Genomic DNA, 24216 nt, shown 5'->3' with positions numbered 1-24216 from the left:
AGATGTGTGAGTAGTCACGTTAGTGAAACCAAAAAGTTGGCTCGCTCCCTCACTATTCTCAGCTCGCAGGTAAGAGGTGGATTATATGGCTCTGGGGGTGCACTACACACTCTTACAAACCCACACTTCACTCGTGTATCGCTCAAGGTGGCAGATACTCTCACAAACCTTTTTCCTAAAAGGAAAATTCTAGTCCGGAACTCAAGTTGATATGGATTCAACCTCAAAGTTCAAGAAAACGTACCTTAGAAAACTTAACAAGCCTTTGAGAGTAAGGTGTATCGCGAGGTAGGTAATAAAATTGAGAGATAGAAGCAAAGAAAAAGGATAATACAAGCAAAGAAACTAAGCAAGATTTGAAAGAAAAAGGGTAACAAAGAAAGAAGTATGGCATAAAGATATGCAAGACCAATATCAAAAGATAGACACAAATAGAATGTAAAAGGGGTTCAAGTGCACCATAACCATATAGGAATATATCAAGAACTCCTTCCAACCTTATACTTTTCCCCTTCCTTTTCCCTCCAAAATTCTCCTACGAACCAGATTCTTTCCCCAACCTTATTCTTCTTCTTCATTGCTTTCTCTTTTTTGCTTTTTTTTTTTTTTTTTTTTTTTTCAAATTTCTTGATTTTTTTGATAAGTAGCCTCCAAATAACTACTGTAAATATCAACAAAAATTCCGGACCAAGAGGATCCACACAACCCCTTCAAAACAGAATCAAGAATTTCAAGAATCACCCATAAAAACAGAACGCAACCCTAATTTCAAAGATCAATATCTCAATGAACATAAGGAATTAGCAGGTTTATAATATATCAAAAGAACTCCCCAGAAGATATCTACAACATATCAAAATTTCAGATAAAACTAACTAGTGGATCTCTAGATATAGGTCATTCTTTGAAACTGATCACAGAACGCGGAAATCTGGACAGGGTATGATTGCGACATGATTGCGCATAAATGAGCATTGGATATAGGTAAGGGTGAGATGGGGTTGTTTTCGTAACAGAATTTGTGGTAATTTGGTGCTTAGAAGGTGTGAGGTCTCGTTAATATTGGACGGGAAAAAGGGAAAACTCTTTCGGGATTGTTTTTCAAGAAACTGGAGAACATGTATCAAGATTCAAGAACACAATCAAGAATGCAAATGAAAATTTTTGGGGGGTTTTTTAATGAATAAGACACGAAAAAAAGTAGTATGTAAGATAAGAATGAGATAAACCTAGGCTCTGAATACCAAATTGATATGAACCTAGTCCAAGATTCAAATAAGATGGAATATTGTCCCAAGAATTCTCCCGAAAGTAAAGATAGAGATGTATCAAAATACCTTAAACCTCACGAGAAACACTTATTCCCGAATCCTCAAAGACTTTGAAGAATCCCATGTAGCTTCAACTACCTCGATGATGCAATCTTCAATCAACTAGAGTCGGATCTAGTTTCCTTCGATTCAAGAACGAGTCCACGAACCTAAATCTAAGGTTGAAGAAAGGAAGATTGATTCGAGTCCACGAATCAATTTGCTAGTCGAGTCTACGACTAGCCACTAATTGAGTCCACAATTAGCCATAAGGTTTCTTACACAAGTGTAAAGAAAAACTTAAGAATTTTATTGAATTAAAGCCTTGAGTTCTTCTTCATCTTTTGCATATGGGCTTGACTTGGATTTCCACCATCTTTGAACATCACCAATGAAGAGTTGCCTTAATTGTTTGGACTTGGGCCTTGTGATTGGCCCAATTGGTACTCTTAATGGATCTTCATTATGTTGGGCCGCATCATCCTCCCCTTCTTGAAAATGATTCGACCTCAAATCTTGTAAACATTGTCTTCGATCCATGATATCACTTGAAATGGGCCACTATAATACTTTCCTCTATCGAATGGGATTATTATTGGACTTTCTTGTTTCTTCCCCCAATGATGCTTGAAGGTCGTAGTTATGGGCCTTGTGATGAGCCCATTATAGACCCTTATTGGATTCCATGTGTGCTGGTTCCTATTATTCTCCCATTGTTGAAAAGGATTCATCCTCGAATCCAAATCTTCAATGAAAGACAAAAGCGACACACCATTGGAAGGTACAAAGAAGAACCTTCTTCTCGGCCTCCAGAGCTAATGACGCGTTGAAGCGAAAGCATAATCCCGCTACAAGCTGCTCGTTAGAGTCCCTCAAACATGCACCTCCCGCGGCTTCATTCGAGGAATAAGTAGCGTCTGTGTTTAGTTTGAGCCTTCTTACAGGTGGTGCAAGCCACCTTACCCAAACCGTCACTCTTCGCGGCGGAGCTACCAATCTTGTTGCCAACCCAGCAGTTATCAGGATGTGAGCACGGGAATCTTTTCGAATTGGCCGATAGAGAGATAAAAAACACTTCTTGCTTAACCTTTTTTATTAGGCCAATAAATGAGAACGGTACATCTTCATAAAGCCACAGATTATATGAGCACCACATAAACTAGAAAACAAAGCATGGTATCAGCTGCGCCATAAAATCAACCCTGAACCTGGAGCCGCCAGAAGCCACCACGCGTGGCATTTCGCCCGTATCGAACTAGCAATTGTGGCTGTCAAACCAAAAATCCCCCGAAAATGCGCCCAGACCTGTTGAGCCTTGTCGCATTTGTAGAGGAAATGGTCAATCGTGGCTGATGCATTCAAGTAGAGCGGGCAAATAGAGGGCAGGCAGTATCCAAAACGTTGTACAACTTCTGGAAAAGGCAGCAGCTGTCTAAGCAATTTCCACATAAACATGGAGATTTTCGAAAGCAACCCACCACCCAGATGCGAGACGAGGACATGCTATGGCAGGCTTTGAGTCGGAGTTTTTCATAAGCCGTGGAGAAGGTGAAGTCACCGTAGGGGGATGGCGACCAAACCCAAGCTCCGTCCAGATCAAGTGCTACATTATCATCGACAAAGTTTCTCACAAGTTGCATCCTCGTCCACGTGATCAAAGTGGTCATCTGGGTATGGCCATCGGGGTATCTTGCATGTAAAAAAAACACTCCATAGCGACTTCCCGTGAAGAAAATTGAAATAAAGCTTTGACGAGAAGGCCTTTTGAATTGAATCCAGCGATCTGATGCCTAGGCCTCCCTCTTCAGTGGGAAATCATAACTTATTCCATGATGCCCAATGTCTCTTCGGTTTTCCATTCTCCGCCCCCCCCCCCCAAAAAAAGTGGCAAATCTGGACACAAGAGTCTTCACAGCCCTCTAGGCAAGAGGACCGAGGCAGCAGTATATAAAGGAATAACGGATAACACGTGGTTGATTAGAGTTAGGCGACCTCCTAGCAAAAGTAACTTGCGCTGCCAGACGAGTAATTTACCATCAACTTTTTCTATCAGATCCTGATAGTAAATTGGCCGGTTCCGGCCCTTGAATAGATTCACACCCATACTGAAGTTGATTTTCTGTCCCGACCCCTCCTGGTACTGCGCCAAAACCTCTGCTAGGGCCCTTAATGAGCTCGAAGCCCCATTCACGAATATTACAATGTCGTCAGCAAAGGCTAAATGTGTGATCAAAGGGCAGCCTATAGCCGACGAATACGGGGACAACATACCAGCTCCCACCTTAAGAATATGGGAGCGGGATAGGGCTTCTAAGGCGAGGATAAAATGAAGCGGCGAGAGCGGGTCTCCCTGCTTGACACCTCTAGTTGGTTGGAAAAACCTGCAGATGATCCCATTTACCAAGACAGACAGTCTCGTTGCCCCCAAATTATTCATAACAATGTTAACGAAAGAACTCGGGAAGCCACGCTTGATTAGCACCGCTCGAAGAAAAGGCCACGAAACCTTATCAAAGGCCTTCATCATATCCAGCTTGATCACAATATTCAAGCCCCGACACTTCTTATCAATGTACTGCAGCAGCTCAAACGCTAGAAGAACGTTGTCTTGAATACTTCGGCCCTTCACAAATCCTGATTGCTCCCTAGAGATTAGCATTGGCAGTATCGGACTCATTCGCGATGCTATAATCCTTGTGAAAACCTTGCTGATAAAAGTGCACAAGCATATCGGTCTGTAATCTGCAAAGGAGTCCGAATTGGCCTTTTTGGAATCAAAACAATCTGCACGCTTGCCAAGGCCCTAGGAACCAGAACCCCAGCAAAGAAGTCATGTACCGCATTGAAAACGTCGTCTTTTATCACTTCCCAATAGTCTCGGAAAAATGAGCCTGGGAAACTATCTGGCCCGGCTGCACTATCTGGATCCAGCTTCCAAACTACAGACTTAACTTCCTCTTGTGAAACCGGTGCAGTCAGGGCCGATGCCTCCGTAGCAGCTAAGTTCGCTGGAAGGGACTGGAGGAGAGTGTCCATGCCTTGGTTATCTTCGGCAGAAAACAGCTTTAAGAAAAACCGGACTACTTCATCTTGAATGTCTGTCTGGGAGGTGAGAAGAGTGTCATCAACGTTTTTTACATCACATATTCTTTGCCTGCGATGCCTGTCTTTAACCACCGAGTGGAAGAAGCGAGTATTAGCGTCCCCATCCTTCAACCACCGAACCCGAGCCTTTTGTCACCAGTAACATTCTTCTTGTTTCAAGGCTAAGAGAAGTTCAGCCTGCAGTGAATGAAGCACAGTCCGGTTTGCACCCGTAGGATAATCAGTATATCTACATTCCGCCTCAGCCACTCCCATTTCCAAACTTCTAACTCGATCAAACACATTGCCAAAGACCTCATTGTTCCAATTACGCAGGAACAATTTAAGTTGTTTTAACTTATAGGCCAGAGCTCTCATGCCACCTCCGTCCGCGGGCAAGTCCCAGTTGTGTTTCAGTGATGCAAAGTTAGGATGAGACAACCACATGTTTTGGAATCTCAATTGTTTTGGGCCTGACATGGTGTCGTTGGCGCCATTGAGCAAAATTGGCGCGTGGTCAGAATATGCTCTTGCCAAAATATTGATTCGCACTTCTGAGAAAAAATCACGCATCCGTGAGTTCATCAGGAAGCGGTCGAGCCTTTTCCATACAGCTCCCGTACTCTGACACCGTGCCAAGTGTACTGATTCCGCACAACTGGTAAATCAATTAAGCTGATGTCGCTGATGAAAGCCGAGAAATCAGTAATGCTATTTGTGTCTGGTATTGAGTTGCCCTGGTACTCCAAGATGCTTGAAATAACATTAAAGTCCCCTCCTAATAGGATTGGCTTCGATTCCTCTGCCAAAACCAAGAGCCTTTCCCAGAGTTGTGCCCTCTCTACTCTCGTGTGCTTCGCATAAACTGCAACATAACTAAAAGAAAACTGCCAAGGGTTGTAAATGACGTTACAGAACACGAACTGGTCACTATTGAGTACTATTTCCACCTCAAAACAATCGACCTAAAGAATCCAAATTTTCGATTATAAGGCTGCATAGCCTCCCACAAAGCTAAATTCCCGGACATAACCATCCAACCGATCCCGAGCCGGCATAGGCTCTATTATTGAGACAAAGCGAACATGCTCATGTCGAATGAGTCGTTTGAGCCTACGCTGTGAGGAAAGTAGGCCCCTGACGTTCCAACTAAGCACGTTCATTTTAAACGATGGGAGAAAGAAACTCTAGCGATTTTGCCCGCCGCAAGGCGGGTTGTAATCGAAGGGACATTTGCAGAGTAATCTTTCTGAGGGCGGCTTTTCTTCTTGGTGACAGTAACAAAGTCATCCGGTTTCGACCTTCCAATTTTTGAAGCAAACAGCCTACTTGCTTCCTTCCACGACTCCAACAAGGAAGATTGAATGATTGAGCATTTGGAATCTCGTCACCATCAGATAGATGACCAGGTTGAGACTCCGAGAGTGAAGAAAAATGTCGTAAACACTGGTCATCAATAATAGCTACCCCCAATGATGAATTAATTTACGGGATAATTAACGGTGCTGATGAGCTATCTGAGCCTTGCAGAGCACATTCTAGGGGTTTCTTGGTTCCATATTTTCCTGACAGGCTACTGTTTGGCTGGCAGCTGGACGCCATCGCTTCCGTGGAGGAACTAGAAGTGGTTGTTGGGTCAGTTGGGGCTCTTCGTGACGAATATTTACGGTTTCTCGGCGCGGTTCGTGATGTTGTTTATCCGTCTAAGACCGACACTCTGAAGCCAAGTGACCAAATTTGCAGCATCCCAGACAATATGGTGGCACATATTCATACATGACTTTCTAAGCAAAGCCGCCGTATGAACCATTGTTGATCCAAACTTGATCCATGAGGGCGGTACTAACATCCAATTCGACACAGATCCGAGCCACAGACAGCCGTTTGTGTGTAAGGGTGGAGGCGTCGACTTTTAGAGGGGATCCAATGAGATTGGCGATTGAATATATTGCTCATTTATCCTGAAGATGCGCCAGGAGGCCTTCAAACGCGATCCACACCGGGACGACTGTAGATTCAATATCTGGGCGAAAGTTGGGTGCTCATTTGAAGACACGCATTAGAGCACCTTTGATCGACCATGTCTTCCACAGCCAGCAACGCTGGAAGTCGGTTTCATGATCGAAATTTATTAGGACATGGCGTTGATCGATCAAACCTAGAGAGAAGGCTCCACCAAAGCCAATTTGATCAAAAGCCTTCCTGATATCTGCCATCGGAGGTCTATTCTTCGCGAATTTGCCAACCAATGCAAATCTGAATTTGTGAGAAAACATATGGACATCTTCATTAGAGAAAGAAACTGCGGGCATTCCTTTGTATCTTCCAGGTGGGCGTAGAGGAGAGGGTGACGAAGAGTTTGAGAGGATATCCGCGAAGGTGCGGGGAGGGGGAGCACAAATCGCGGAGCGTCTAACGAATATTTTGAAAATAGTAGGATATGTTATCTCGAAATATAGAACTTATATATATACATTTTTTATTTCTCTTTTTTATTTCTTTTTTATTTCTTTTTTTTTTCTCAAACCTTATTAACAACATTTATTTCAGTAGGCCCGAAATTCTCTTGTAACACATCATTTAGGAATCAGGATAGTCCATTGCAAGATTCCATGAATTAATGACAGTTTTCCTAATAAATCTCCTCTTTCCATGCATCATGCAAATGTAACTGGAATTCTCTTCTTCATGTGCATATCACTTTTTCAAAATTCAAATATCCTCAATTATTCCCTCTTTATTTTTTACCTTAATTTCCTCATAATGACAGTTAATCACACTTTAAAAGCCCTACATTCCTTGTTTGTGTCTGGGTATATTATATTATATAAGAAGAAGAAAAACCAGCCAATACTCATGCACAACTCTCCCGTTACAGTTACAAGAACATGGCAGATTCAAGATTGGGCATCTTATCTTTATGCCTGTAGGTTTCCACCAGGTAACCATCTCCCCAGCCTACTTTTCAATCTTTCATGAATCTTTCATATGATATGATGTTTTTGTTTGACAGAGGAAGAACTAGACACAAAACTTTATGCCAAGAACATGAATCCCAATCCCATGAATGGTGACACAAGCAAAGAAAGTGATGGGAAGTTGTTGCAGGAGACAGAAGAAGCAGGTGGAGATGACACAAGTTGGCCGCATTTGGAAGCAAAAGATTACATAGTTTTCTGTTTATTAGTATCAAAATGCTAACCTCCTCCTTAGACAAGGTGAGTCTTAACGTACCCTTTATATATTCCACATCCATGTACATTGTGTTGTGAACAATATATAATATTAATTATATATTGTGTTTCTTTATAACATTATTTATTAATATATGTAGTAATCTAAATTGAAAACAATTTTACATTGTCCATTAACTGCAAAATTTCTAGGAAAATGAGAATGCATATCAACAAAATTGTTAGGCTTCTGAAAAAGTATATTACCAGCCACCTCTAGACAAAAAATTTAAAAATGAAAAGTCTTATGTTTCTATAAATGCTGGATTATATGAAACTATGATTTCTTCTTGAAAAATCTTTCTACTTTGCATAGAAAAAACATTTCCTACGATATGTAGAAATTAAAGACTTCAACGATTATTGGAACCAAGAGGAAACAACCATCAGTCAAAGTTAAGCTTTTTTTTACTTAATTTGTACTAAACATTGGTCATGTAACAATTCATCCTCATAATGTAAGCACTATTGACGAGAATATATTAACAGTTAAAATTACACTTTATATTTATAATCTGCTGTTGAAAGTAGAAATGTTCATAGATAGAATGTATATAACCAAGACAATTTAGGAGATAACACGTAGGTAATAGAGAAAGAGATTTTTGGATAAATACTTATCTTAGTGCGAATTCCTTCCGTTATACATAAAGCTTTTTCCACCTTATTCGTAAAAGCAGTCATGTATACTTTTTATACAGCTGTAAAAATTCAATTTAGTTTTCTGTAAGTAGTAACCTATGTTAATACAGAGTAAAGTTGTAAAAATCATAAATAAGTGTTTTAGACATATTTTTGGGTTTAAGGTTAAGCTACTAATATGTATTCCTTCTACGAATAATACCAAAAAAATCATAGAAATCCTAACCCTTATATTTATTTGAATATATATGTTTTTATTAACAATTTATAAAGTTTAATATTAATGTTTAGTCATTTTTTTAAAAAAAAATTAATATTAACTATATTTAAATTATTTTGTAATACATGAATTGTATCTATGTTTATGTTAAGTTGTGTATTTTTGAATTATTATAATGTTGTCTAATATTCATTCCGTGCAAGGTGAAAATACTAGGGTATTTGTGAATGATCAGTTGTATCAGTTACGTGACTGCATCTTGAATTAGCAATCACAAAGGATTAAAAATATTGGTATGTAGTGATTCAAATAAAGTTAGTACTTCAACTACTAACGTTGTTTATCATGAAGTTTTTTTTTTTTAATTTATAATTTTTATTCTTCTTTTTCAAAAAAATCTCTGCATTTCACATTCCTTTTATTTACAAATTTATGCAGAAGTTGAAATTCCAAGTCATATGCTACTACCTTACTCTGGTGACCATATTGTTACAATTGTACAAAGTACATTTCTTATGTTTTTGAATGGCAATTCTGATCTCAGTTATCTTCAAGGTCGTGCTATACTTGTAACACCCCCAAAACAACAAGACCTAAAAACAAGTCTTAACACATGCAGATTAACACAAACACTAGCACAGCGGAAGGAAACGGAAACTAGATAAAAGATATCCAAAACAGGGGTGTTATGCCACGTCTACCATACCCGGTAAACGCTAAGGCGAACAATCTGCAAGTGTATCACTATCCCAAAACATCAAACTACAAACAATCTAAAACCATTGGCTCGCAGGCCACAAGAACACAATCTAAAGGTACAGGCGCTAAGCTACCGGCTCTAGACATCGCGCTCGACTACTCAACACCTGAAAGAACACAAAGATAAACATCGGGGCGACGCCCGGTCAGCGAAAGATGCTGGTAACCCACCAATATCATAAATAGGTAGATATAAGATATAAAAACCATTTTCGAAACGGAATACATATATATAAGTCAAAAGCCGAGATCAAAAGACAACACAAGACTCACCACTCGCAAGGATAACACCGGGAACACATCCCAACCACAAAGGTTAACCACACACAAGGATAAAGACTCACCCAACGGCATCACATGCCAAACAACACAAGCCTCCGTGACTACACACGTCACGAGAGAAGAGAACTCACCACAACGGCTACACAAGCCCTCGTGACATCACCCATCACGAGTTGATATGCCTTCCTTATGCCATGTTCCAACCTTATGGCTACCCCCAACCTTGTACCTTCAAAGCCAACCATTACCTCCAGAAATCCCCTGTACAGCCAAGTCCAACCTTATTCCACCGGGACCGTCGTCCCCTACCTATAACCACCAACAAAAACCCACCAATCACGGCAACACATGCCCGGATAACACAATGTTATCCCCCAATCACGTGGACTCAGCCACAACTCCATAATCACGTCACGGCCACCACGAGGACCGCTGCAATACCTTGGTGACTAGCGTCCCATACCACTAATCGTGCAATCCAGGTAGAGCCACACACGCGCTACCACTCACACGAAACAATCAACAGATTGCAAAGAAGGTATGAAACACACTCGATCAAGGAACGGGTCACAACCCAACGACAACAACGATGAATAACGCAAGTTATCATCAACCAAACGGAAGGTACGAACAACACACACGCTAGCATTAAGACAACAAACTAGCATGCTTATCAACGGGGAAACTCAAGATAGTTCCGAGGAACACACAAGACACTTCTTGGTTCAACGAAACACAAAGTTGAACACTTAGCACGAATCAAGACACCAAAGATCCTACATGGATACCTACCATAAAGCTCTAGACCTACGAAACATCAAGAAGACACTCAAATAGTTCCACAAAAGAACAACGGGAAGTCAAAAGATCAAACACCGAGACAAACGAATCACGGGGAACAAATCCAGAACCAACTCCATCGTGTTCCCCGCGGGTGGACCCACGGGTAGCCCCTACCCGTGGTTCTGCCCGCGGGTACAACACCCACATTCCCGTGTACTGGCGGGTGGGCGGCGGGTAGGGCTCTCCCCGCCGTTCCGCCCGCGGGTACACGCTCTTGTGTCAAACAATCCCTTCGGGGATTTTCTTCTCCAAACACAAATTCAAGTCCAAAACACACCAAATCTCACCACACACAACAAAATGACTTGAACCAAGGAAAATGCCAAGCAATGGCACAAAGGAACCCTAAACACAAGCTCTAGATATGCAATATCACAAGATAAATGCATAAACTCTCACATTTCATAGCAAAACACAAATAGAAGCCAAGAAATCATATATAGGTAAGCAAAATAGGTTTTGTAGAGCATGGGTTACCTCTTGAAGACCAAAAGACTCTTCTTACACCACAACAAGCTCTCCACTAAACTCACTAGCCAAACCCACTTCAAGATCAAACCAAAAGATCATAAAGATCCCACCTTTAAGAAAAGACAACTAAGATGGAACCAAAAAGACTAGACAAGCTTAGATCTTACCCTTCTAGATGCCCAAATAGAGGAAAGATTGAATCTTTGAAGCAAAACTTGGAATCTTGGCAAAGGTCTCACTAGGCTTGAAGAACAAGCTACTCTTCTTTTCTAGAGAGAAGGTAGATATATTTTATAGGAATTGTAAAGGATGAAAAATGAAGAAGTCTTCTAGGTTTAGGTTACAAAACTAACTCTTGGTGAAAAGACAAGAATACCCTTACTAACTCTTAGAAAGTGTAAGGAACAAGGGAACTCCTATCAAAGCACAAGGTACAACACCACTTAAAGATTGACTAGTCAAATACTAGTCCTTGTAACACCCCAAAATATCAGAACGTTTAAAACTTATAAAATAAAGGTGAAGTCTCATTAATTCCCAAAAACGTAACATAAAGAGTACGGGGTGCTATGCCACACCTGAGCTAGAGAACTCAGGTGCACAGGCCAACTAACTAATATCCTTAATCAAGTAAATGCATAACATGGCACGCAGGCCGAAAAGGGGAACTATCTACTTCTACGCTCCAAGATCTAGCGCGCTCCAGTGACTTATTCTTCTGTGCCTGAAAGCCAAATATATCTGTTCAGCGAGAGATGCTGGTAACCCACTCTAACGCGTTGAAATACAATACAATACATACATATATATATATATATATATATATATATATATATATATATATATATATATATATATATATATATATATATATACACATAGATATACGAAAAGTCATTTCGAAGCATGAAGATATATCCTAAGAGACTCTAGCTTTCAAATCAGGGAACCGACTCGACAAATAGGGGTACACACAATCTACAGTCATAACCAGCATATACAATTCTCACATAGGAAACAGTCATAGATAAGCACAACCAATAATCACAATTAAGCATTTCTAGCAAGAGCCCTATAACAGTCACAACATCAATCCTTCTTATCTCATCATATAGCACACTTTGTTGGCGCCACAGGACCAATCGCATGCCCATACATGAGGGTCAGCGCATATAGCTCTGACACGGCCCCGCAGCATCCTGCCCCGTCTCACAATACGGAGGGGTCGATCGCAACCGACCGATGAACCGCAGTTCTATATAATATTTATATACCTGACCGGTCTTTACCAGCCTGGTTAACAATTGGGATGGTTCTCAACCCATTCAACTGCCTGTATAGTGGACCTTTGTCCTATATAATATTTATATACCTGACCGGTCTCTACCAGCCTGGTTAACAGTTGGGATGGTTCTCAACCCATTCAACTGCCCGTATAGTGGACCTTAGTCCTATATAATATTTATATACCTGATCGGTCTCTACCAGCCTGGTTAACAGCCGATATGGTTCTCAGCCCACCCGACTGCCCGTATAGCCCGATTGGTCTCAACCAAATCGGGGTAACATGCACACATAACACATAGCAAGCACATGCAACCCACATTAACACATTGGGAAGGGGGGAGAAAACGTATAGCAAAACCTATGCGTGATCCTTCACATACTAAGAATAGTCCTAAGGGGTTCATACTCCTTTCACCTAGGTCAACGGGATACCAATTCAACTAGCATGCAATATATAAGACTCATACGACCTACGAACGGTACCCGAAAATCAAACTAGACATAGGCACGATAGACGGAGTCCGTTGGGACACCACGGGGGTCGGGGGAACATCAAACGGGGAAGCCGGGATCCCGAAGTGGGGTACAAACCAGCGGGTAGCCGGTGGGTGGGGGTCACCCGCCGGCGTTCTACTATTCCGGGCAGCTGCCCGCTGCCGGCGTTGCCCAACTAGGCCATGGGTAGGTGGCGGGTCCCTACCCCCCACTGACTCTTATTCACCAAAAACGCCCCGGGAACCTTTGTGGAACCCGAAACCATACTTAGACACTTTTAAACACAATTGATAACACACGTAGACAATTAACGGATCAAAATCAAGAAACGTATGGCGCATAACCTATCATGCTTTTCTAAACATAATCAACACCCAATCATGCGAATTCCCACCCAATATACCAAGAATAATACCATACGGATTCCACGATATAACCTAGGGTTCTAATTATTTTTAAATCAACAAGAACACAATTCATCTTCCAAAATCAAGATTCGGTAGGAATATCATATGATCATCAAGAATCTCATATAATCATTAAGAACATCAAGATCACCATATAATTATCAAGAACGTCATATAATCATCAAGAACACCATAATTATCAAGAACGTCATATAATCATCAAGAACACCATAATTATCAAGAACGTCATATAATCATCAAGAACACCATAATTATCAAGAACCTCTCCTCATCAAGATCACCCATGGAATTATCCCACCAATCATCAATAATATCACACATAAACAATACACAATATTATGGGAAAATCCTAAGAGGGGAATCATAGCTATGAAAATAGGTTTTGTTGAGACATGGGTTACCTCTTAGCCTTAATTAATTCCTTGGCTATGAAGGGTCTTTCTTTAAGCTTTCTTCTTTCTTGATTTCTCCTAAGGGGATTCTTGGAACTTCTTGTGTGGTGAGAGATTATTGTGGTGAAAGATCTAGGTGCCTTCTATATCCCTATTTATATATTTAAGACTCCTAATTAGGGCCTGAATGGTATGGGTTTACTAATTATATTCCTTATAGGACTAAGGACTTGTTTTAGGGATAAGGGTCCATGGTCCATAGTGGACCATATTAATTAATTAAAGAGAATCCTAATCATAATCTGAATAGTAAAAGGCCTACTTCCTTTATTCCTAATAGGCCTAAGACTCTCATTTAGGCAAGGGTCCACGGTTCATGGTGGACCTTATTAATTAATTAAAGGGAAACCTAACCGAATTAAATCATATTTAATTATTATTAACGGGATTAATTAAATAATTAATCCGGGATTGAATGCCGTAACACAGGGTGTTAGACTCTCCCCCCCTTACGAGAAGCTTCGTCCCCGAAGCTTAGAAATCATTGCAGGGGTAACGAGTCAAAGGTAGTACGGTGGTCCTATAGAGAAAGTATTCTGCGGGGAAACTGTATAATTGTATGTCTATGTGTGCTGGGTTTTTGGGAACGATTAGGTTTAAAGGGTTAAGAGAGTGGGTTTCAAACCTAAGGACAAAGTGAATTTAGGAATTAGGATCAAAGTTTTCAAGGTTGCAACTTAGGGTGTGAGGTTGCCACCTTGTATGGAATCGTTAAAATAGGGAATCAAGAATGTGGTTTGAAGGGTAGAAAGGGTTTTGAAATAAGGAGGGGGCCGATTTCCCGAGGGAGGGAAAGGAATTCGGCTAGGATGGGTTAAGGGTTCTCGATTTTAAGTGACTATTCTGGTTTGATGCTTTGATCCCGACGTATTGACGAACTGATGATCCTTCTTCCTTGGTGTTGGCACTTGCTTGACTTTAAGATCCTTGTTAGACCTTGCTTCCCAAGCTAAAGTTTCATCCTTCTCTCCTATCTTGAGGGAGTCTCCCGTGATGATTTAACACTTACTTCGTTAATGCGTCCAAGGTCTTGACCAAGTTTGGTCAACCAAGCCGATCTCTTAGGGCGCACTTCCCAAATTCTTCCCAGAGTCTCTTGGGAGTCGATAAGCTTTGGGTTGACTTTTTCTTATTGAATTTCATCTCTTCTTTAGTGAGTGAAATTCTTAGTAAGACTTCATGTCTTCTCCGAGGTTCGGCTTGTTGTGCCCTTTTGTGTTACTTTTAATGATGAAGGTGTCCTTGCATGCTCTTTTTCTTCTTGAAGCGCAGTTGGTTACCTAATCTCGTTGTGGAATGACTCGGTGAGTTTACGAGTCATCTCATTTCCTTGTGGGTCCTTAATGACCCTTGAGATCTTGGCACAAATGTGCTCTTTACTTTTTGCCTAGCACCACGGGCTACGTCGTTCTTGATTCCATACAACTTGTAAGGAGTTCTCTGATTTGCTTGAACGATATCCATGGTTTGGAGGAGTCCCGATCCATCCTTAGCATTTTGACTTTTAAGGCCTTTGTGAGTCCTTAGCACGAGTTCCCAACTCGTCTCCTTGGTCTGCACAATCCTTTATGCCAATCATCCCTAGTCGGTTGCATCGTAGAATCCAACTTCAACTCCACGTGTAATGCAATTGGTTGTGCCTTTCCGACGGTGTCTTGCGTGTCAAGGTCTTTTACTGATGACACCATGTTTGGGCGACCCATGGTTCCTTACCCAAGACTCGCGTTCATCAATTGAGGCACACAAGTGCGCCACGAATCAATAAAACGAGGGGTTAAGAAATCAGCACATTGTACCAGTGGGCGCGAGGTGGGCGGTCGTCCGCCTGCCAAGCTCCTGTCAGGGACCCGTCAAGGTCCCACCAAGGTCCCGTCCACGACCCGTTAGGGTCCCATCAAGGTCCCGTTGGGGACCCGTGGGAAGGTGACTAGGAAGAGTGAATTTCTTCGGGAAAAATCCCAAAAATGCACCGCTTCAAGTCCCGACAAGCCCCATGCCCATGTGCACAATAAAAAGGTACTTGAATACATAGGATGACCCATCGTATAGTTTTATTGATCCTTAAGTACGAGTTATAGATGAGTCAAGACTCTCGCATGTTCTTTCCGTTCAGTAGGTCGGGTCCGGTTTCCAATTAGCAACCTCGTCACCTTCACCGGGAAGTTGGTTATAAGCCAACTTTGTCTTTTCCTTGCTTGATTGATGACAAGCCTTCTTGGTTTTTCTTGGAGTTCGGCTTGTCGCTCGTTCTTTGTTCAATCCTTTGGTGCCATGTAACACCCCAAAATTTCAGAACGTTTAAAACTTATAAAATAAAGGTGAAGTCTCATTAATTCCCAAAAACGTAACATAAAGAGTACGGGGTGCTATGCCACACCTGAGCTAGAGAACTCAGGTGCACAGGCCAACTAACTAATATCCTTAATCAAGTAAATGCATAACATGGCACACAGGCCGAAAAGGGGAACTATCTACTTCTACGCTCCAAGATCTAGCGCGCTCCAGTGACTTATTCTTCTGTGCCTGAAAGCCAAATATATCTGTTCAGCGAGAGATGCTGGTAACCCACTCCAACGCATTGAAATACAATATATATATATATATATATATATATATATATATATATATATATATATATATATATATATATATATATATATACGAAAAGTCATTTCGAAGCATGAAGATATATCCTAAGAGACTCTAGCTTTCAAATCAGGGAACCGACTCGACAAATAGGGGTACACACAATCTACAGTCATAACCAGCATATACAATTCTCACATAGGAAATAGTCATAGATAAGCACAACCAATAATCACAATTAAGCATTTCTAGCAAGAGCCCTATAACAGTCACAACATCAATCCTTCTTATCTCATCATATAGCACACTTTGTTGGCGCCACAGGACCAATCGCATGCCCATACATGAGGTTCAACGCATATAGCTCTGACACGGCCTCGCAGCACCTTGCCCCGTCTCACAATACGGAGGGGTCGATCGCAACCGACCGATGAACCGCAGTTCTATATAATATTTTTATACCTGACCGGTCTTTACCAGCCTGGTTAACAGTTGGGATGGTTCTCAACCCATTCAACTACCCGTATTGTGGACTTTTGTCCTATATAATATTTATATACCTGACCGGTCTCTACCAGCCTGGTTAACAGTTGGGATGGTTCTCAACCCATTCAACTGCCCGTATAGTGGACCTCAGTCCTATATAATATTTATATACCTGACCGGTCTCTACCAGCCTGGTTAACAGCCGGTATGGTCCTCAGCCCACCTGACTGCCCGTATAGCCCAATTGGTCTCAACCAAATCGGGGTAACATGCACACATAACACATAGCAAGCACATGCAACCCACATTAACACATTGGGAAGGGGGAGAAAACGTATAGCAAAACCTATGCGTGATCCTTCACATACTAAGAATAGTCCTAAGGGGTTCATACTCCTTTCACCTAGGTCAACGGGATACCAATTCAACTAGCATGCAATATATAAGACTCATACGACCTACGAACGGTACCCGAAAATCAAACTAGACATAGGCACGATAGACGGAGTCCGTTGGGACACCACGGGGTCGGGGGAACATCAAACGGGGAAGCCGGGATCCCGAAGTGGGGTACAAACCAGCGGGTAGCCGGTGGGTGGGGGTCACCCGCCGGCGTTCTACTATTCCGGGCAGCGGGCGCCCGGCGGGCAGCTGCCCGCTGCCGGCGTTGCCCAACTAGGCCGTGGGTAGGTGGCGGGTCCCTACCCCCCACTGACTCTTATTCACCAAAAACGCCCCGGGAACCTTTGTGGAACCCGAAACCATGCTTCGACACTTTTAAACACAATTGATAACACACGTAGACAATTAACGGATCAAAATCAAGAAACGTATGGCGCATAACCTATCATGCTTTTCTAAACATAATCAACACCCAATCATGCGAATTCCCACCCAATATACCAAGAATAATACCATACGGATTCCACGATATAACCTAGGGTTCTAATTATTTTTAAATCAACAAGAACACAATTCATCTTCCAAAATCAAGATTCGGTAGGAATATCATATGATCATCAAGAATCTCATATAATCATTAAGAACATCAAGATCACCATATAATTATCAAGAACGTCATATAATCATCAAGAACACCATAATTATCAAGAACGTCATATAATCATCAAGAACACCATAATTATCAAGAACGTCATATAATCATCAAGAACACCATAATTATCAAGAACCTCTCCTCATCAAGATCACCCATGGAATTATCCCACCAATCATCAATAATAATATCACACATAAACAATACACAATATTATGGGGAAATCCTAAGAGGGGAATCATAGCTATGAAAATAGGTTTTGTTGAGACATGGGTTACCTCTTAGCCTTAATTAATTCCTTGGCTATGAAGGGTCTTTCTTTAAGCTTTCTTCTTTCTTGATTTCTCCTAAGGGGATTCTTGGAACTTCTTGTGTGGTGAGAGATTATTGTGGTGAAAGATCTAGGTGCCTTCTATATCCCTATTTATATATTTAAGACTCCTAATTAGGGCCTGAATGGTATGGGTTTACTAATTATATTCCTTATAGGACTAAGGACTTGTTTTAGGGATAAGGGTCCATGGTCTATAGTGGACCATATTAATTAATTAAAGAGAATCCTAATCATAATCTGAATAGTAAAAGGCCTACTTCCTTTATTCCTAATAGGCCTAAGACTCTCATTTAGGCAAGGGTCCACGGTTCATGGTGGACCTCATTAATTAATTAAAGGGAAACCTAACTGAATTAAATCATATTTAATTATTATTAACGGGATTAATTAAATAATTAATCCGGGATTGAAGGCCGTAACACGGGGTGTTACAGTCCTTGAGTATCAAAATTCAGGATTTTAGGAATCAATTCCTCAAGAGAAATAGAATTAATTACTCAATTAATTCATGGATTGGAGTGTGGATTTTTGGGGTGTCATAATACTAGCACCAACACTAAATGTTGTGAACTTTGTAAATGAATATATGAGTGCGTTGCATACTTCTGAAAGTAGGACATACTTTTGTTGTTACACAGTTTGCAAAGCTGATTCAACCAATGGAATACTTGGAGATGTACACACACTATAGTTTTTAAATGGCATTAGAGTTTCAGGTGCACCAAACCATTCATTAACTTTGAAAATTGGTTCACCGGTCATGTTATTAAGAAATATAGACCATTCCCTTGGTCTACGTAATGGGACTAGATTGGTAATCACCTAAGTTAGCAAACCATGTTATTGAAGCCGGGATAATAATGTCTAGTGCTAATAAAGGATCAAAAGTCTTGATTCTCCGCATGTTTATGACACCGTCTGATCCAAGATTACCATTCAAATTTCAAATAAAACAGTTCCGATTGATGATATCATATGCAATGACCATTAATAAAAGTCAAGATCAAACGCTGTCACATGTGGAATTGCTATTAAAGAAATCGATTTTTGTACATGGTCAGTTGTACGTTATTGCATCTCGGATCAACAATCTAGATGGTCTTAAAATATTAATTGAGAATGACTCAAGTACAATTTGTACATCAACAACTAACGTTGTGTACCATGAAGTTTTCAATAATTTGTAATTTTATAATATTTTGCTTTTCACGTTTAACAGATGTAGTAATTTCCTATTAATTGTGTTCCATTTAGATGTCAAATTTTTATTAATTAAATTCTAAAACTTATATAAAATTTGAAGTTTTTAGAATATGAAATTTTAAATTAATAAAAACAATATTAATTACCATCTATAATTTAACAATAATATTACTAATATTTAGTCCGTGCATCGCACGGGTATCATACTAGTTTCTTTTTAAAATTGATCACACCGCATCTTTTCTTATATTATAAATTACTCAAATATATATTTATATTACACGATTAAATAAAATCTTAATTGTCAACTACCATGTAGTGTGATGTCATATCGATTACCATTCTAAATAAGTGGTCATATGTTCGAACCCCGGTGAAACTTAGACTCTTTGAGCTGAAAATGTTTAAAAAAGTGAAGAATATATACTATCTTGTAAAGAATGATGAGTGTTTAAAAATAATAACGAAATCTTAATTAAAATAGTAAAATTACAAGATAAGAATACTAAAAATAATCAATATAACATAAATAAATAAATAAAACATAACATTGGAAAAAGAAAAATATATATATATATAAATATACAAAAATGTTCATAATTGTTGGTCTTAATCTAGTTTAAAAGGGGTAAATATTTTTTTTTAATTTAAAAATTATATAGAGTGTGCACGTTGGAAGTCTTTTACTAGCCTTGTTTCGGTGAAATTTATATACATCATGATTTGATAAAATGTTACCGTCGTTTGAGTTTGTTTTGTATTGTTTTTAAAATAAATAATAGAATGTAAAGTGTAATAATTAGTAAAGATTATATGTTTTCAAAAAAAAAAAGTAGTAAATTAAATTAAAGATTATATAGAGAAATAATTTTGATAGTTGTCGGTAGATGGTGTAACCCATCTAATCTACTCATTATTTTCTTATCTCGATCGACGAATTCTAAGTGACTACAACCCTTTCATAGAAATATTCTATATAATCCCCAAGAATCGTCCACCATGTCTCCTTGCTATTGCAATGCTCATTGAGAACATCCACAAAGTCCCATTGGCCATTATATTACTTGTAGAACATGAGTACATGACCTTTTTTATAAGAATCAATGATCAAGTTCCTTTGCATTATTCAGTCAAAAACTATTGTTCTTCTCTCAAGAATAATGTTCACAACTCCACAAGTTTATGCATGTTGTCTCACTTAAAAAATTGTTAAAATTTGATAAGTTTCAAGTTTGACACTTAGAATCTAGATGCATGATTTTGTTAAGCATAGAATTAGATGTTGCTTTTTGAAGAGTTATCTATTTATCTCTGGTAAGAAACAAATTTGTTCATTTTGAAACAAATTGTGTCCAATAGCTCATTTTCATGAACTAGAGGTATTTTGGTTTACCATTTACAAAATATTATTCTTTCTTGTACTACTTCATCATATTGCATGGTTAACATTCTTCGAAAATTATTATAATTCCATCATTTATTTGGTCTTTTTTAAAGGTCACTATTGTTTATCAAATACTCTCATTTGTTCTTGAATACTTTTAGCATCTTTTAATGTGTTAACCCTTCTAACAATACTATCCTTTTGCTTTACTTAATTACTACTCTCCTCTCAGAATATCTCTTTTGATAAGTCAACTCTTTTATTTGACCTTTTTTATTTGTTTATTTGTTTATAAACATCTTCAATTTTCCTAAGTCTTGTAATGGAACTAATGTAACTTTTCGGTTGAAAGAAGTTTATTTGCTCAAACAACGTTTTATGTCGGTTCTCTTTGAATTGATAGCTTGATTCTTTAGTTAGATCGAGTAAGTCTACTTATTTTCCTTCTATTCTTCATTGCCAAGTCATATGATGATATATGTTATGATTGTCAAGACATTATCTTTTGAATCAATGCCTCTTTTGTTCAAAATTATTTTGGGCAAACAACTCTTTTGTTTGGAGGGTACTTTTCTGATCAATCATGTATTATGTAAGCTAAGATTACTCTTATGACTTGGCCTGGTGATATTTTTTATTTTTAAAATTGACTTGTATTTACTTTTGCAATATTAAATGATTTGGTTTCTATTGTAACTTTAACCTAAAGTATGTTTTTAGGGTTATATTATGTCTGTCCTATTTTTTAATATTCTTTTTGTAATTTTTTTTTTCAGAAAACAAGCTATGTAATAGAGTAGTATATACCACTGAGTAATTTGAAGACTATTCTTATCTTCCGGAATAAAGAATACTAACCAATCAAGGTATTCAGCAAAAAATTATGTGTCCGTTTTTTTCATTAGATTAAGTCCATTGTTCATATAACATGAACTATGTAATCTGTATTTCAATTAAAAAGTTATGAAATAGAGTATTATGCACTAGATTTTTTTCTTTAGATTAAGTCCATAGTTCATGTAACATGAACTATGTAAGCTGTATTTCAATTAAAAAGTTATGTAACAGTGTAGTATGTTATATGATTTTTTGCTCTCTCTCTAGAATCTTCTTCTCACCCTTCATTCTCTGATATCTCTCTACCTCCATTTATGAAAATTGTAGTGATTTTACATTGTTTTCTCACTAATCGGTTGTTTCCTAGCACTACCATTGTTCGTCTGAGCTAGATCTATGTTAGCTATGTTAGATTGTAAAAATTTGTTTGTTATAAGACTGATTTTGCAGTGTCTGGTCTCGCCGGGTTATTCATCTGAGAAGAGCTCTCCGACTATGAAGGCAATCGGTATACTCTCTCACCATTAATGACATAAAATGTTTTTTATACATGATAACCGATTGATTTCCCTAAATTTAGGTTTTACTAACTTAGGTCTTATTTTTTGAATAATGATCTTTTTAGTGATTGATTTGAACATGCATGCATGACTTTGAACCTATATGTATTCTCCCTCTGAGTTTCTTCATACTCTCATATTTGCAGAGAATAATTTCTTTGCCATCAGTATTATTAGAATAAATAGTATGCATGCTTTAACTTGCACTTTAGCAAAAATGGATTAGTTTTATAGCTTGATATTTTGAATTTAATATTGGTCGATGTAGTGGAATACTAACAGTTAACTGGGAATATGCAAATATCATGTTCCATTATTGTTGAGATTATTCAGATCTACATATCACTTAGGGCTGTTCCAACAAAAAAAAAAAAAAAAAAAAAAAAAAAAAAAAAAAAGGAGGTTTTGTGCAATATTCTAAATTGGGCCCCTTTCTTTCAATATATATTTTTTCTTTCAAAAGTTGTTCTTGAGTCACTTTATCAATTATCTCACGTTTTTGTAATCTAAGACACAACTCCATCCAAGTTGTCATATTAGTTATATGATCTACACACGTTTTATGCTCTTTAAGTCTAACACAAAGATGTGTCCAGTCCCTAAAACCTTCATTGACCAAAACACATTTTCCTATACTTTTTTTAAAAAAAAAAAATCTTGCAACAAAACAAAACACCTTGTCAAGTTCTTTTGAATATACAAGCTAATCTTGATCACACTTCTCTCCATTTGACAAATATCTTGTGTAAAATGCTGATGAAAATCTTCTAGAGAATTTATCTTTAGGACCTTTATTTATTGATAAATCTCTTTTAGGACCATTTTTCACAAAAATATCTATTAATTTAGAATCAAGGGCATCCCAATTTCTTAGATCATATATGTCAAATAAAAGCAAATCATTTGGTTTATCACAGTGATACCTATCATTGTTGTGCACAATATCATTTAAATTTTTTTCAATCTCACAATCATCTTGTTCTTCTATATGAAGATTAGCATCTGACGGAAGCGGAGCGGTTACATGTTGAAGCTATGAAGAGGGATGAAAATGCAGAAAATGTTATTGCTGTTACTTAGCTTTGGTGGTTTACAAGCTGGGAGATGGATATATATATATATATATATATATATATATATATATATATATATATATATATATATATATATATATATATATATATATATATACATGAGTTGGAAGGGGGAACAAACAGAATGCTCTACCATTATTTTCATGCTCGACCACCCCCCCCCCCCCCCGGTAAGCTGGAGCGTGTAGATCCTGCACGCCCAGCTTAGATACAAAAGGACTGTTGATCTGGTTCCACATTTGGTTTAATGAATTTTTGCTGATCCTTATCCTGTATTACAATTACAGGTGCCTGATCTTCCTTGAGCCCAAAGTACTGAAGTGCACCATCACCGGTCTCAAGATCTCCCAAAAGAAAGCTAACTCCCTTTCCCTTATAAAGCATAGCTACATCATTGTATTTGGATTTGAAAGCACTGAGCTCACTACTGAAGTTCACAAAAAGCATTGCCTTATCATTGGGACCATTAAAAAACTTGTTAACATATAGATGATTCTCTGGGTTTTGGTCAAAAATAGTGATAATAGGAATACTAGCTTCACCAATGAACTTCTCCATTACATCAACTTGGAAGTCCTGGAAATCAACAAAAAACTCATCAAATGGTTTAAGAAGACAAAGAGTGGGCTTATCCACTGGCTCGCCACGAGGAAGGAGTTTGGCATCAAGTGTGTGACCAAAATCATAGTCAGAGCGTAACTTTTCAGCCAAACTTATGAAGTTTTCAAACTTCTCTCCAGAAAATTCTTGAAAAACACCAACAACAAAAACTTTTTTCTCATCAATTATATTAGCAGCATCTTCCTTCGACTTGATTTCAGATGATGCAAGACCCACTTGCTTTTTCAAATAAGTAACTACACCATCAGCTTCACGAGGACCTTTATATTCTTGAACTGTCTTTCCTCCATCACGTAAGATCTTAATGATTGGGAAACCCTGGACCTCATATTGGCTTGCTAGATCTCTGTTTGAGTGCTCATTTGCATCAACTTTTGAATACTCTTCATTCTTCTCTCTTTCTCTCCCCCTTCCATTTATCCACATCTTTTTTCTCTTCTATTTTGCTTTGATGTTTGCCATACTACCTTCTGCAGAGACAAATTCAGCCTCTTTAACCACCTTTTCAGTAAAAATCTCATTGTTTTCTTGTTTCAGTGGCAAATTCTCAT

General features: G+C 38.7%; 1 protein-coding gene across 1 annotated transcript; it reads right to left on the bottom strand.

Moving 5' to 3' along the window:
• Nucleotides 1-3437: 3437 nt before the first annotated feature.
• On the bottom strand, nt 3438-24091 carry LOC109174491 (protein disulfide-isomerase-like). Its single transcript, XM_019323725.1, has 5 exons — nt 23265-24091; nt 22152-22156; nt 10718-10729; nt 9185-9186; nt 3438-3450 (listed from the first exon to the last, which is right to left on the bottom strand). Exons 1-3 carry the CDS (start codon nt 24089-24091, stop codon nt 10719-10721), a joined length of 843 nt encoding a protein of 280 aa, XP_019179270.1. The 3' UTR covers nt 3438-3450; nt 9185-9186; nt 10718.
• Nucleotides 24092-24216: the final 125 nt, after the last annotated feature.

The sequence above is a fragment of the Ipomoea nil genome, unplaced genomic scaffold, assembly GCF_001879475.1.
Source record: "Ipomoea nil cultivar Tokyo-kokei standard unplaced genomic scaffold, Asagao_1.1 scaffold0642, whole genome shotgun sequence".
Lineage (NCBI taxonomy): Eukaryota > Viridiplantae > Streptophyta > Magnoliopsida > Solanales > Convolvulaceae > Ipomoea > Ipomoea nil.
The sequence above is the reverse complement of the archived record's forward strand: the minus strand, read 5'-3'. Positions and strand labels throughout refer to the sequence as shown.